This window comes from Hyla sarda, chromosome 1, assembly GCF_029499605.1.
Source record: "Hyla sarda isolate aHylSar1 chromosome 1, aHylSar1.hap1, whole genome shotgun sequence".
In the NCBI taxonomy this organism is placed as follows: domain Eukaryota; kingdom Metazoa; phylum Chordata; class Amphibia; order Anura; family Hylidae; genus Hyla; species Hyla sarda.
The window spans coordinates 473,232,955-473,249,674 of NC_079189.1; the positions used below are offsets into that span (position 1 = coordinate 473,232,955).

Below are 16,720 nucleotides of genomic sequence, written 5' to 3' on the forward strand. Positions count from 1 at the left end.
ACTCCCTGGCAGTGAGCAGTGGTGAGTTTGTCTGTGTTCCGGCTGCAGTCTGAGATTTAGGACTCCTGCATGAGTCTGAAATCTATAAAAAAGGACTGGTAGAGAGACCCCTAGTGGTCATTTTTTCAAAGTGGAAAATTAAATAGAAAGAAGCAATTTTTTTATAACATGCTATTGGAAAGTTATTCTACATACATTAATCTATAATATATCAAAAGTTTTTTTGATGAAAGGTACCCTTTAAGGTGTTAAATAGAGATGAGCGAACTTACAGTAAATTCGATTCGTCACGAACTTCTCGGCTCGGCAGTTGATGACTTATCCTGCATAAATTAGTTCAGCTTTCAGGTGCTCCGGTTGGCTGGAGACTCTTTCCTAGGACTGTATCCACCTTTTCCAGCCCACCGGAGCACCTGAAAGCTGAACTCATTTATGCAGGATAAGTCATCAACTGCCGAGCCGAGAAGTTCGTGACGAATCAAATTTACTGTAAGTTCGCTCATCTCTAGTGTTAAACACAGTACAATAATAGAAAAGTAATAATGGTTTTCATATTTTATTCATATTTGATTTATTCATATTGACCCACAGAATAAAGAACAAATGTCATTTTTAACATAAAGTGTGCAGCGTAAAAACAATGGCCCAGATTTATCAAAGAATGTCTACGGTAGAGCTATTTTCCCACGTTTATTTGAGTGGTGGGTTTGACTAGCGTGCATCTTATTTATCAAGAAGGTGCAGCAGGATGATGAATTTTGCGCAGCTCTGCTGTGGTGGGAAAAGCTCTACCACATACACTTTTTCTAGACGCTTGTGAGGGAGGGTAATAGACACTTTCCCGCGTCCTGAATTTGGCAGGTTAGGTGTTTTTACTTAATTTCACAGAGCTGTTGGGACTTTTTTACTTGCACTTTAATCAGCAAACATAGCGCCACTTTTTTCCTCCGTTCACGAACAAAAATTTGCACATAAAATACATCACAGCAACAGCATTACAACTTGGAGCATAAATGAGCTTGCATTTGTCAGAAAATGCCCGCGTAAATTAAATACACATTCATTTTATTTCTTTTTATGCATTTGTCTCTGTAACTAAAACATAAAACGCCTGTCATAAATGCAGATTACAGGCACAGATACTACATTTCACCAAACACCGCTGCTGCAGGAAGGGGTTAAAATGCATCTGGTAAAGTTTAAATCCTTGAAGTACATGAACATTCTGGCAAAGAAATAGGTGAAGTGACTCGGTTTAGTTCAGTGCCAGACAGCCTTCCTGCGCCTTCCCCTCCCTCTGCCATGCACAAGCTTCTATTCCTGCTTGTACAAGACCTGTGCCCAGCCTGCACGAACCAGGGCTGTGACAACAAACGCGGTGCCCGCTGCCAAGCCAATCCCCAGGCAAGACGAGACCGAGAGCCCCGCTCCACACCCGTCCTCAGCTAGGCACAGCTTCCACCAATCACAATCCAGCGCGGATCTCCTCCGCATCAGCCATTGGCTAGGAGCAGCAGGGGGCGGGGCTGTCGGTGACCGTTTTTATACGGGACACTGGCAGTGCCAGCGCTACAGCTCTGAGAGTCTCAGTCGTGCCCGGTGCTCACCATGGTGTTAGATATCAGTGAATGGGACGGACCCCTGAAACTCAGTGATGTGGATGAAAAACCAAAGGTTCCTCTGAGGGTGAAGCATAAGGAGGTGTGCATAGACAAGCTGGGGAAAGTCCTGAAACCCTGCCAGGTAAGTAGCTGGCATCACTTCTGCATCGCTGTCCCAGCTATGGATAAAGAAGGCACAGGCGTACAGCAGGCTAAGGAAACTGCAGTTTCTGTAATTGGGGACCACTTTGATGTATTACCCATAGGTTTACCCATAAAGATGCCCACATGTATTGATAATGTGTGTATGGGGCAGCACAACCCTCTCTCCTATAAAAATATCAGGACCTCCAGACAGGTCCTAATGCAGTGGTCTCCAAACTGTGGATCTCCAGCTGTTGCAATACTACAACTCCCAGCATGTCCGGACAGCCATTAGCTGTCCGAGCATGCTGAGAGTTGTCATTTTGCAACAGCTGGAGGTCCACAATTTGGAGACCATTCTCCTAGCGCACTGATACTGATCTCAACATGTTGGCTTTAACCCTTTAACCTCCATATATCAAAACCTCTGATAACATGTCTGATGAGTTCTGTTACTGTCCCCTGTGGAGATAAGCACCTCCAGAGTTGTCAGGCAGCCACTTATCTCCCACTTCTTGTGGCAGTGAATAGCAGGGGCAGTTGATCCAAGCATTACCGCTGCTGTTCACAGATCTGCTACTCTACATAATGTAAACAGGCTATGGATCTGATAAGTATAGTAGCAAGTTGTATTTATGTGTAGTAAAAAAACTAAACAAAAGCAACAACAAAGAAATCTTGAAGAGAAACTACCAGCTAGTTCACCCGCGCTAAAGCCAATATAGTGCGGGTGAACCTGGTGAGATAGATCCGTTATTAGCTTCCATTTCTAATATGGAAACGTGAACCAATCAGCAGAGTTTAGCATATATAAGGCATGGCAATGTGTTATATATGCTACAATCGTTATCCTCAACATCCCCAGGGGACTTTTTTGCCCTCAGGGATGGTGAGGATATGAAGTTAGAAAGTCCCCTCTAGCCACCCCGTAAGTAGTCCCCTGGGTGGGGACTTATACTTACCAGGGTACCTCGCTCTGGATGTGGTCCCGCCCCCTCGGCTTGATTGACGGCTCACATCACCGCTCTGCTCCGTCTGCTTAGGGAGCAAAGCGATGACACGGGACGTCAATCACGCCGAGGGGACTACTTACTTACATGGTGCGTTAATTACCAGGGCACCAGGACATATATTTACATCCAATGATGCAGAATTGGTTATGAGAGTCTGATTGATGGGAGTTTGACCACTGGGACTCCCACCAATGGGGATACAACTGCTTGTATTTCCACCAATCATAATAATGAGGGTCCAGTGTCCCCTTGATGAATTGAGTGACGGTCGCATATGCACTCTGCCACTCCATTCAGCTCTATTGTACTTGGCTATCTTTGTCAGTCCCGTGAAGTTGAATGGAGCAGCAACAAGCATGTGTGATCTCTACTCCATTTTATTAAAGAGGAAAAAGGATCTCCATTCTCATAATCAGCGGGGGTCCCAATGGTCAGATCTCAATTGATCAGACATTCTTACCTATCCCACCAAAATGTATGAGAGTCCTTTGTGGTAAAGCTCTTTTTAAGCATTGACCCCTCTAACATAAACCAACGGGCATCATTTCCTCTACTGACTGTACCTGTGATACATGGAGATTACCATCATGAGAAGAGTAAATTATATAATAAATTATATAATATAAAACAGTCCTCATAGGTATGTCGAAAAGAAAAAACAGAAAAGAAGATATAAAGATAATAGAAGATTACATATCAGGAAAAATATCATAGAATAATTAAATAAGATAATTTATTAGACACTGCTCAAAAAAATAAAGGGAACCCTTAAACAACACAATGTAACTCCAAGTCGATCACACTTCTGTGAAATGACACTGTCCACTCAGGAAGCAACACTGATTGACAATCAATTTCACATACTGTTGTACAAATGGAACAGACAACAGGTGGAAATTATAGGCAGTAAGCAAAACACCCCCCAATAAAGGAATGGTTCTGAAGGTGGTGACCACAGACCCCCTTCTCAGTTCCTATGCTTCCCGGCTGATGTTTTGGTCACTTTTGAATGCTGGCAGTGCTTTCACTCTAGTGGTAGCATGAGACAGAGTCTAAAACCCACACAAGTGGCTCAGGTAGTGCAGCTCATCCAGGATAGCACATTAATGCGAGCTGTGGCAAGAAGGTTTGCTCTATCTGTCAGCGTAGTGACCAGGAGACAGGCCAGTACATCAGGAGACGTGGAGGAGACCATAGGAGGGCAACAACCCAGAAGCAGGACCGCTTCCTCCGCCTTTATGTAAGGGGGAGCACTGCCAGAGCCCCGCAAATTTTCCTCCAGCAGGCCACAAATGTGCATGTGTCCACTCAAACGGTCAGAAACAGACTCCATAAGGGTGGTATGAGGGCCTGATGTCCACAGATGGGGGTTGTGCTTACAGCCCAACATCGTGCAGGACATTTGGCATTTGCAAGAAAACACCAAGATTGGCAAATTCGCCACCCTATGCTCTTCGCAGATGAAAGCAGGTTCACACTGAGCACATGTGACAGACATGACAGAGTCTGGAGACGCAGTGGAGAACGTTCTGCTGCCTGCAACATCCACCAGCATGACTGGTTTGGCGGTGGGTCAGTAATGGTGTGGGGTGGCATTTCTGTGCTTGCCAGAGGTAGACTGACTGCCATTCGGTACTGAGATGAGATCCTCAGACTCCTTGTGAGACCATATGCTGGTGCGGTTGGCCCTGGGTTCCTCCTAATGCATGACAATGCTAGACCTCATGTGGCTGGCGTGTGTGTCAGCAGTTCCTGCAAGAGGAAGGCATTGATGCTATGGACTGGCCCGCCTGTTCCCCAGACCTGAATCCAATTGAGCACATCTAGGACATCATGTCTCGCTCCATCCAGGTATGGGAGGACATCTCTCTGGAGAGCATCCGCCACCTTATCAGGAGCATGCCCAGGTGTTGTAGGGTGGTCATACAGGCACGTGGAGGCCACACACACTACTGAGCCAAATTTTGACTTGTTTTAAGAACATTACATCAAAGTTGGATCAGCCTGTAGTGTGGTTTTCCACTTTGATTTTGAGTGTGACTCCATATCCAGACCTCCATGGGTTGTTAAATTTGATAATTTTTGTGTGATTTTGTTGTCAGCATATTCATGTAAAGACGAAAGTATTTCATACGATTAGTTCATTCATTCAGATCTAGGATGTGTTATCTTAGTGTTCCCTTTATTTTTTTGAGCAGTGTATATAGTACAGAGATTTGTCGCAGGGCCCTTGCGCAGGCTCGAAATATCAATAGTAAAACAGACTAAGATGCAAATATTTGCAATAATAAAATAAAATAAAAACCATAATAGTTAAGACCACCTAACAATGAATGGTAATCCCCAGCAAAAATAATATGTCCATATGTTCCATGGGTCAATCGCTGTATCGCTAAATGGCCATATAGAGTCTTCTTTTCATAAGGAGACCTCTATAAATCAAAGTCAAAGATAATCAGATAAAGCATACACTGTGGTGCACTGCACCGCTCACCAATTGCAGGATCGTGTAGGGAATTCTCTGCTCAAGCCTCTGGGCACAGCACCAGCCTCCCGGCTGGCCTGATGTGCGAGGTGACTTATCGGCATTCGGAGGTTCACAGAGGAATTGCGCGCCTGTAGCGCACTTGTCCAGCTTCTGCTTTGTCCACGTGAGTGGCAGGCGTGCGTGTCCTGGTTACAGAGCGGGTGCTTGTTTAAATGGAATGAGCGTGCACTTCTTAGTATAGAGTGGGTGTGCGCCTTGCTAATGTGTCAGTGTGTGCAACCGGTATACAGACTAATAGAATGGCAGACTCGGCCGTATCATGTGTTCCCTGCCAAAGGGCCCTCTGCTCTACACGATCCTGGAATTGGTGAGCGGTGCAGTGCACCACAGTGTGTGTTTTATCTGATTACCTTTGACTTTGATTTATAGAGGACTCCTTATTAATAGAAGACTCTATATGGCCATTCAGCAATACAGCGATAGACCCATGGAACATATGGACATTTTATTTTTGCTGGGGATTACCATTCATTGTTAGGTGGTCTTAACAATTATGTTTTTTATTTTATTATTGCTAATATTTGCATTTTAGTCTGTTTTACTATTGATATTTCGAGTCTGCACAAGGGCCCTGTGACAGATGTCTGCACTATATATATTTAATAAATTATCTTAATTAATTATCCTATGATATTTTTACAGAATATGTAATCTTTTATTATCTTTATATCTTCTTTTCAGTTTTTTCTTCTTCATGTACCTTTGAGGACTGGTTTATATTATATAATTTATTATATAATTAACTCTTTACATAATTTAGGCCTTTACTATAATGAGAAATTATGATTGTTGTATAATACTGTATAATACTGTTATAATTACTTAAAACTTCGGAAAAAGTTTAACAAATACATCTTCCAACCAATTGGACAGATTTCAAAACTTTCAGATGTTCTTTATGACATTTGAAAAAATATTTTGCATTATTTTCTAAACTTTTTTGTCCAGACTTTTTCTTCCATTTTGTGCTATAAAAAAATGCTATTATGCAATTTAAGCAAACCAGACAATGTTTTTGGAGCCATAAAAAAGCCTAAAAAAGACTTTGCCGAACTGTAAAATTACCAACCATATGTCCATTGAGTTTAATAATACTTAATATAACAGACAGTGTTTTTGAGACATATAAAAGCCATTTTACAGCTAAAAACAGACCAAAATACTATGTGAATATAGCCTGAAACTTAAAGGGGTTATCCAGGAAAAAACTTATATATATATATATATATATAGAAAGTTAAACAGATTTGCAAATTACTTCTATTAAAAAATCTTAATCCTTTCAGTACTTATGAGCTTCTGAAGTTAAGGTTGTTTTTTTCTGTCTAAGTGCTCTCTGATGACACGTGTCTCGGGAACCGCCCAGTTTAGAAGCAACTCCCCATAGCAAACCTCTTCTAAACTGTGCGGTTCCCAAGACACATGTCATCAGAGAGCACTTAGACAGAAAAGAACAACCTTAACTGGAGCAAGTTGATATATAAAAAAAAAATTTTTTTTCCTGGATAACCCCTATAAAAATACTAAAATGTATTGTAGCCTTTTAATAATGGGGCTGTCCTAATCTTTATTTTTTAGATTAAAGACAGACCAACAATTGAATGGGAGGGCATGGATCCCAAGAAGCTATATACTGTAATATTGACTGATCCTGATGTACCCGGCAAACATGATCGCTCTATGGCGTAAGAATAACTAAACATATATTAATATGTATTTACTGTCCACAGGATAGGGAATACCTAGCTGATTGATGTGGATCTGACCACTGGGACCCCCACCGATCACAAAAAAAGAGGTCAATTATCTACCAAGTAAATGGTGGGGCAGCGGGCATGCTCAGACGCCTCTCTATTCACTGTATATGTGATTTCCCAACCTAGCTCAGTTCAGTGTGTGGCAGAGTCATATAGAAGACATTCAAAGTTGCAGTAAAAAATAGATTCTACCAAGATCAACCAACACTGGAAGCTAAAATAAGTCAGTGAAGAAACTGAAGCAGTGAAATATTACAAGATCATGATTGAAAACATACTTCAAAATCATCCTTGATCTACTTCAAGAAGAATTTAGAATAACCTTTCCAGTAACAGGTTTGGAATAATATTGAAAATATTATAACGTAACTTAGCAGAGAAAGACAAGGTAGGAGGCACCATTCAGGCATGTGCTTGAATAAATCAACTGAACACCAGGGAGATAGTTCCATGAGAAGCCAGCACTACTGAAACATTACATGGTGTGGTGCACGTGGTGCAAGGATATAGAATGAAACAAGTATAAGATACACAGGTAATAAAGAATGAATCCTGCACTCACCGCAGTCCACCGCTACTGTAGAAGAGGCATTGTGGAGAGAACGGGGCTGTAGACGGGAGCTGTGAGCCCCTATCTACAGCCCCATTCTCTCCATGATGCCTCTTCTACAATATCGGTGGACTGCGGTGAGGGCAGGATTCATTCCTTTATTACCTGCCCTTACTTGCTACTGCCTCTTAAGTGACAAACCTTCACAAATGCCATTTAGGTTTTTTCGGCTTTCCAATTTTGATATTGTCGGCAGCCAGAATACATATTGCTTTTAAAGGAAAACAGACGATGTTTCCTAGGATGTCTTGATTGCACAAATTAATAACATTGCTCTTTCTAAAAAAGTGTCAGCTATGAAGGAAGATGGAGTGGATAGGTTTTATAAAGTATGGGAACCTTTGTTATCTTCTCGTTATTGCTAGGAACTCAGATACAATTTGTCCTTTTTTGATGTGACGATATGTTTTTTTATTTTCTTTCACTCTGGCTTAAAAAAACATGTTTGACTTGATTTGTTCCACTATCTTTTTTGTACTCTTTGGCGTGAGTTGCATCCCAGGTATACCTGCACTTCCTTTATATTTTTATTATGATACTTTTTCAATGAACTTGCTTGGTTTGTTACTAAAAAGGAAAGCAATGCAGAACCATCAAATATGATTTCTAAGGAGTGATATAAGAGTAATTCACACGCACTGTAATAATTTAAGTCGTGGACAAATCTACAGCAACATTTTCATATCTCACATGTGAACTGTGATGCAGGTTCGCTGAGGACTTTACACCCACTGCATTGCAAATGGTAAAATCTGCAGCACGTCCATTTCATATTCACATCTCAAACGACATCAGCATACGCATGTAAACAATGCAGATACTGCAGCAGATTTGTCTGTGACATTCTGTAAAATTACACAACATGAGGATCGACCCATATAGTGCACAGTGTCTTGTCCCAAACTGTCCAGAAAAGGTCTGGGAAAAAAGGCCAAAAAACAGAAAAATATGGCCCAAATAAAAAACAATGAAAAAGTCTTAAATTTTAAATCCCTCTGTGTTGATGGTCACTTCACTCACTGCTCAAGATGGGGTGTTTTCGAGGCAAGCACTGAGCCCGCCCTCACTCACCATGCTGTGCTGGGTCTCTTCATCCAATCACTGCAGTCTGCTCTGTAACCTCCTCCTCTCTGTTTTCATGCTGCAGTCTGATAGACAGGACAGGAGTGAGCACAGATGAGTGCGAGCCCTACCCTTACTTACAGGACTTTGTCCATGTGTGTTCTTCAGCTGGGAAAAAGATGATGCTACAGCTGGACAGGATTATGTTCTGGATGGTAAAGGGACCCCTAGTGGTCTTTTTTTAAGTCATAAAATAAATAAATAAAGTATATTTAGAAAAGTTAATGTTTTGCCAAGATATGCAACATATAAACATTTAAAGAGAATGTGTAATTTACAAATTTGTAAATGAACTGACAACACACTAATAAAAAGTCATAATAAAAGTATACAGGTCATATCTTTGTAACTAGTGACCATTAAACTGTGTCCTAGAATCCACTGTGTCCCAGGGCACTGTATCCCCACCCTTCTGCAGATTGATCGACAGGTTAGGCTCGGCTTATGTTGCTTAGCCAAGCTAAAAACCAACGCATGCGCTGTTGCCTCATGTTGTGCAGCAGACATAGTCAGCTGAGGTAGTGTGGCCTCACTGGTAACATGCCAGTATGACAACGGCAAGACTGATCTGATTCTGCCTCTCTGACAGCACATGTGTGGTGAGTGTTACCAGGGAGTCCTCTATAGATCACTGCTACTATGCAGCAATGTGTGTGATGGCGCTTGCACAGGGTTTTAGCAGGGCTTGGCGAAGCAAACTGCAGGAGGGGGTGATACAAAAGTGTTGGGGTCCTAGACCTCTGTGACACTTGAGCGGGTCAATAAACTGCATTTTTTTAGGGAAATAAAAACTTGGACATTAGTTAGAAAGGTAAGACATAAAGGGATAGATTTATCAAAACCTGTGCAGAGGAAAAATTGGCCAGTTGCCCATAGCAACCAATCAGATCGCTTATTTCATTTTTAAAAGGGCCTCTTAAAAATGAAAGAAGCAATGTGATTGGTTGCTATGGGCAACCAGTCAACTTTTCCTCTACATAGGTTTTTAAGGAAAACTGTCACCCGTTCACCCGCACTATAACCCGATACACCGGGCTATAGTGCGGGTGAACAGGAGACCGATACGGGGTCTTGGACTGCTATACCTACCCGCAGTTCAGAGCCCCGATCCTCCAAAGGTCCCCCTCTTCCAGCGCTGACTTGCGCTCTGGAGGAGGGGCCCACTTGCTGGATTTAAATATTCATAAGCGCTGGTCACGTGTGCGCTCAGTAGGCACAAGCGCTGACGTGACCCGTTGTATCGGGTTATAGTGCGGTGAACGGGTGACAGTTTTCCTTAAATAAATCTCACCCATGGACTTTGGACTATTAAATAGTAGAGCTTATATTTTTTACCGTATTTTTCACCATATAAGATGCACTTTTTCTTCCCCAAAACTGGGGGGGGGAGGGAAGTTGGTGTGTCTTATACGGCAAATACCTGCGGCCATCAACGGCCGGGACCCACGGCTAATACAGGACATCACCAATCGCGGTGATGCCCTGTATTAACCCTTCAGATGCGGCGATCAAAACTGACCGCCGCGTCTGAAGCGAAAATAACACTAACCCGGCTGTTCAGTCGGGCTGTTTGGGACTGCCGCGGTGAAATCGCGGCATCCCGAACAGCTTACAGGACACCGGGAGAGACCTTGCCTGCATTCTCGGTGTCTTCTCCGTGCCGGGATCCCCTGCATGGCTGGCGCTCTCCTTCGACGTCATCACGTCGTCGTGCACGCCGTCCCGTCATCCAATAGGAGCGGCGTGCGTAGCGACGTGATGACGGCGACAGAGAGCGTGGATCCCAGGGAAGAAGACGTCCGGAGCGTCGGGGACACCACGGGGACGCGGTGACACCGATGGAGCGACATCCAGGGCAGCGGTGACGGGTCCGGAGCGGCGGGGACACGTGAGTACTACCTCCTATACCAGTGGTCTTCAACCTGTGGACCTTCAGATGTTGCAAAACTACAACTCCCAGCATGCTGGTTGAAGATCACTGTTAGGTTCAGAATCTTTTTTTTCTAGATTTTGGACCTTTAAAATAGGGTGCGTCTTATATGCCGGTGGGTCCTATAGGGTGAAAAATATGGTAACTTCTTTTTCTTTATCTCTAGTCTGTAGTGTCTCTGTGTTCTTATGCACATTAAGTAAACTGATATTTTCCCTACAGACAATGGCATCACTATCTGGTAGTAAATGTTAAAGGAAATGACCTGAACAGTGGTAATACTCTTACGGAATATGTTGGTTCAGGAGCAGGAAAAGGAACAGGTATGTGATATAACTTGGGACTTCTGCTATACAAAGCAACCATTAGATAAGAGCTGTAAGACCTGTAGAGCCATTCCTGTGTTCTTACATACCTGTAAACTCTGATGTCAGAAATGTTTATTAAAAAAAAAAAAATTAACTGCAAAGTACAAACTTCACATGCAGGACTGCAACGCTATATCCAGAGGAGTTGGATGCATGAATCAAGACGGAGACATAGTAGAAAAAGAGTAGCAATGCAGCATCCTTTCATTGCATCTTGGTGTTTATTTAGCATATACAGAGGAACCGCAATGTTTCAACCAATGTGCAAAAAGCAAGTCCTCACACTTTGCATAGGGGTCGAAACTTTTATGTTTTTCTGTATATGCTGAATAAACACCAAGATGCATAGCACAGATACATGTCAAGTGTCAGTGCTAAGCACCACACAGATAATTAGAATGAGTGGAGAGAAGCACATGATAGCATGCTTCACTACCTGGCTCATGGAAATCTCTGTCCTGCTTCACAGAACAGCTCCATAGACTTAAAGGGGTATTCCAGGCAAAACCTTTTTTTATATATATCAACTGGCTCCGGAAAGTTAAACAGATTTGTAAATTACTTCTATTAAAAAATCTTAATCCTTATGCATGATCCTGTGCATGATGGGAGAATATCCCCATAGGAACTGCACAGCTCCCGAGACGTGAGTCATCAGAGAGCAGTTAGACAGAAAACGACAACTCAACTTCAGAAGCTAATAACTATTGGAAGGATTAAGATTTTTTTTTAATAGAAGTAATTTACAAATCTGTTTAACTTTCCGGAGCCAGTTGATATATAAAAAAAAGTTTTGGCCTGGAATACCCCTTTAAAAAGGTGCCATCCAGTAAAGCAGGACAGTGTAGCGCTCCACCACGTGTTTCTCCTAACTCGCTCTAATGATCTGTGGGGGTTCCAGCATTAAGAACCCCTCCTAATAAAACGCTTGACATGTCTCTGTGACATATTTAAGGCGCTGTCATCATCAGAGGCGTAACATGTAGCTTCTGGGTCCGAATGCAAAATCTGCAACAGGACCCCATGTGCCAATCATAATACTGGTCTCTTATGGTGCAGATGTCCTTTGGGCCCCCCTTAGGCACTAGGGCCCTGGTTCGACTGCTACCTGCGCACCCCCGATAGCTACACCCCTGGGTGCTGCTGCTCCACATATATTTAGCCCTCATTAATTAGCTACAGGAGGCATTAGTTTTGGCACCCAATGACCCTGATTTACTAAGAATGGAGTGTAGGTTTATTTGTGGGTTTTAATTCCCTACCTACAATTTTTTTCCACGGTATTTACTAAGGTTTCCCTACATTTTCCACTTTTCCCTACATTTTGCTTTTTTTTACACATGCTCTGATCTGTAGGGTTTTCCTCAGCTGAAATCCACCACATTTTCTGTGGAAACCTTAGTAATTTTTTTTAGGAACACGCCCCTTTTTGGTGACCACGCCCCCTTTTCCTGACAGTCATGCCCCTTTTACGGGTTTTCTTATTAAAATGGAGAGTTAGTTTTTTGTTTTTTCAATTCTGGCGCAAATTCTGGTGCAGATCCCGACAAAACATATCGGGTTTGCAATAGTAAATGAGGGAAAATATTGCTAATGAGGTGCTAGACTTTCAACTGGATGGCCACCACAGGTAAGTTTTCAGCAGAGTGTACCTTAGGTTCATGGCCCATTGACAATTATTTAATAGATATGTGCCTGTTATTCAGGGCTATGATGATAGTACGTCTAATGTACTCTGCAACCATTTCTTTGTTTGGCGCAGGTCTACATAGGTATACCTGGCTTGTATATGAACAGCCGACTTCCCTCAAGTGTGATGAACCTCATTTGAGTGACAGAACTGCTCAAGGCCGTGAAAAATTTAATGCACATGCTTTCCGTAAGAAGTATGGACTTGGCCCCCCGGTCGCTGGTGTTTGTTTCGAGGCTGAGTGGGATGAATCTGTTCCTGAACTTTACAAACAGATGGGGGTAGCATAAAACTAGGGGAACCCTAAGGAACAAATAATGTTTATCAGTGTACTTCTGTACATAAAGATTATGTATCTCTGTAGACATCTCTAGCAATAAAGATGAAAGTTTTGTCCTTTATTTGATACAAAGAAACTTTTTATACTTAAGATAGAAATATTCTTAGTATGTTGTGATTTTTTTGTTGTTGTCGAATGACTGATATGTCAAATCATGTCAAAGAGTAGTCGCTAATAAATAAACCAAAATGGTAGAAGATAGAATGCAGATTTGCATAAAAGGCTGTCAGTTGTTGAGTGAACCAAAATAGATGAAAAAAAACATTGTTGCTTTTTTACAAAAAGCATGTTACAATCGTGTTTTTTCTCTGTTTGGATAAATCAGATAACTGTCAATGTATTTGTGCCTTTCTAAAAGGATTAGGAAAGGGATAACAGAAAGCACAAAGAAATTGTGTTCTGTTGCTCACCAGGTCACGCTGATCACCACTTCCTGATCTTGTTTTGACATAAGAATATGCCAACTATGGCTGGGTCCACACTACGTTTTGTCCCATACGGGAGCGCATACGGCAGGAGGGAGCTAAAAGCTCGCGCTCCCGTATGTGACCGTATGCGCTCCCGTATGTCATTCATTTCAATGAGCCGGCCGGAGTGAAACGTTTGGTCCGGTCGGCTCATTTTTGCGCCGTATGCCCTTTTACAACCGGACCTAAAACCGTGGTTGACCACAGTTTTAGGTCCGGTTGTAAAAGCGCATACGGCGCAAAAATGAGCCGACCGGACCGAACGTTTCACTCCGGCCGGCTCATTGAAATGAATGACATACGGGAGCGCATACGGTCACATACGGGAGCGCGAGGTTTTAGCTCCCCCCTGCCGTATGCGCTCCCGTATGGGACAAAACGTAGTGTGGACCCAGCCTTAGTCAATGGTTTCCTGACATGGATCACTACTGCAGGTGATGGTTGGCTGGGTGGATATTTCCTGTGTATTCACACTGGATCATGAACTCATCAGAGGGAACCCAGTGAGCATCATAGCAGCAGTGGCAGGGATTGTGGAGGTGAATAATGAACATTTTACAAAAATATGGAACCGAAATCTGCACGTGGACACAATGGGGGTTATTTATAATTGGAAAACCAGCACTTTTTTCTCGGCTGTGTGACAAAATTTTGGTGCTTTGCCTATGTGGCAGAAAATCAGAATGAAACCGACACATCCAACAATTTGCATTTTAAAAAGGGAGCATGTTCTCAGTTAACTTTGCAAAACCATCAGATTTAACATTTCGTAGCATGCAGTGTCAGTTTCTTGTTCTTTAGAATCCACATTCTTGATTAATGCCATTTTTAACCCCTTCGCAAAGCATGCTTTTGGACCTCAAAGGGGTTATACACCATAAGGTGAATTTAGTACATACCTGCCAGAAAGTAATGGACATGCTTTGGAAGGATCTGCGCTTGTCTTAGGGCTAAATAGCATGAGATTACCATAACGCTGTGGCTATCTTTTTGTGAACTGGCTATTTCCTGTTGGAGTTTCTTTCTTCAACTACAAATCCTATAGTTCCTTGTTTGTAAGTTTGAGGTCACTTTCCTCCCTCCCACACATCAGCCACCCCACCCATTAAATCACAAATGAGCTGCATTCCATTTAAATGACCAGTGTTTTCTAACCAGGGTGCCTCCAGCTTGCAAAAATACAATTAGTTGCAGAATGATCTCTCTCCCACCCAAATGTCGCTCCACCCATGGAAGCAGGACAAGCTCCCTGTTATCACCTGATAGTGAAAAAATGTCTCGGACGCACTGCAACCTGGGAAAACCTGAGACAACAGTAATTTTGTATGCTGTTGAAAATAAATATTGGGGCAATAATCACAGAAAAATTGCGAGACCACCGTCACACACAGGTACCGACACTATATTATAAACTACACTAACTTTACAGCGAGTGTAGCATAGTGAAAAAAAAATAATAATTCCTGGAATACCCCTTTAATGCACAAGAAATGTTTTAACTACAGTGGGGAGAACAAGTATTTGATACACTGCCTATTTTGGTCTTTAATTTTTATCATAGGTACTCCAACTGTGAGAGACGGAATCTAAAACAAAAATCCAGAAAACCACATTGTATGATTTAAAAAAAAATTATTTGCTTTTTATTGCATGACATAAGTATTTGATACATCAGAAAAGCATAACCTAATATTTGGTACAGAAACCTTTGTATGCAATTACAGAGATGAAACGTTTCCTGTAGTTCAGTGTTTCTCAGGCACGGTCCTCAAGTACCCCCAACTGGTCATGTTTTCAGGATTTCCTTCTTTCCTTAGTCTTTCACAGGTGATATAACTGTGGTGATGCCTGATTCACTGGCTATAATTATATCACCTGTGAAAGACTAAGGAAATCCTGAAAACATGACCTGTTGGGGGAACTTGAGGACCGCACTTGAGAAACACTGCTTTAGTTCTAGACCAGGTTTGCACACACTGCAGCAGGGATTTTGGGCCCACTCCTCCATACAGACCTTCTCCAGATCCTCCAGGTCCTTTGGGGCTGTTGCTGGGCAATACGGACAATCCATCCTTCCCTCAATATGATACTTGGCCCATCCATCCTTCCCTCAATATGATACAGTCGTCCTGTCCCCTTTGCAGAAAAGCAGCCCCATAAAATGATGTTTCTACCTCCATGCTTCACAGTTGGGATGGTGTTCGTGGGATTGTATTCATCCTTTATCTTCTTTTCAAACACGGCGCATGGAGTTCAGACCAAAAAGCTCTATTTTTGTCTCATCAGACCACATGACCTTCTCCCATTCCTACTCTGGATCATCCAGATGGTCATTGGCAAACTTCAGACGGGTCTGGACATTCGCTGGTTTGAAAAGAGGGACATTGCATGCCCTGCAGCGTAGTGTGTCACTAATAGTTTTCTTGGAGACTCTGGTCATTGACCAGATCCTACCATGTTGTTCTGGGCCACGAGGTGAGATCTTGCATGGAGCCCCAGACAGAGGATACCGTCATCTTGAATTTCTTCTATTTTCTAATATTTGCGCCAACAGTTGTTGCCTTGTCACCAAGTTGCTTGCCTATTGTCCTGTAGCCCATCCCAGCCTTGTGCAGGTCTACAATTTTATCCCTGATGTCCTTACACAGCTCTCTGTTCTTGGCCATTGTGGAGAGGTTGGAGTCTGTTTGATTGAGTGTGTGGACAGGTGTCTTTTATACAGGTAACGAGTTCAAACAGGTGCAGTTAATACAGGTAATGAGTGGAGAACACGAGGCCTTTTTAAAGAAAAAATAACAGGTCTGGGAGAGCCGAAATCCTTACTGGTTGGTAGATCATCAAATACTTGCAATAAAATGCAAATACATTTTTAAAAAATCATGCAAAATGTGATTTCCTGGATTTTTGTTTTAGATCCTGTCTCTCACAGTTGAAGAGTATTGTAGGAGAAAATAGCAGGAGTCCCCACGCGGGGGTATCCCCTGGAAAAAATTCCTCGGCGTTTGCTGTGAAAGCGCTTCTCCGTTGCGACAATAAATAGCTGAAACTTCTTGATTAGAAGGGGGGATTTATTACACAAACGGGTTACAAAAATAAAGAATAAGAAATGAATTTCAGAAGGTGGACAACG

General features: G+C 42.5%; 1 protein-coding gene across 1 annotated transcript; it reads left to right on the plus strand.

The window, feature by feature from the left end:
• The first annotated feature begins 1,512 nt into the window (after nt 1-1,512).
• Nucleotides 1,513-13,184, plus strand: LOC130285579 (phosphatidylethanolamine-binding protein 1-like). Its single transcript, XM_056537171.1, has 4 exons — nt 1,513-1,743; nt 6,885-6,991; nt 10,948-11,048; nt 12,856-13,184. The coding sequence occupies exons 1-4, from the start codon at nt 1,609-1,611 to the stop codon at nt 13,071-13,073; spliced, it is 561 nt and encodes a 186-aa protein (XP_056393146.1). The 5' UTR covers nt 1,513-1,608; the 3' UTR covers nt 13,074-13,184.
• Nucleotides 13,185-16,720: the final 3,536 nt, after the last annotated feature.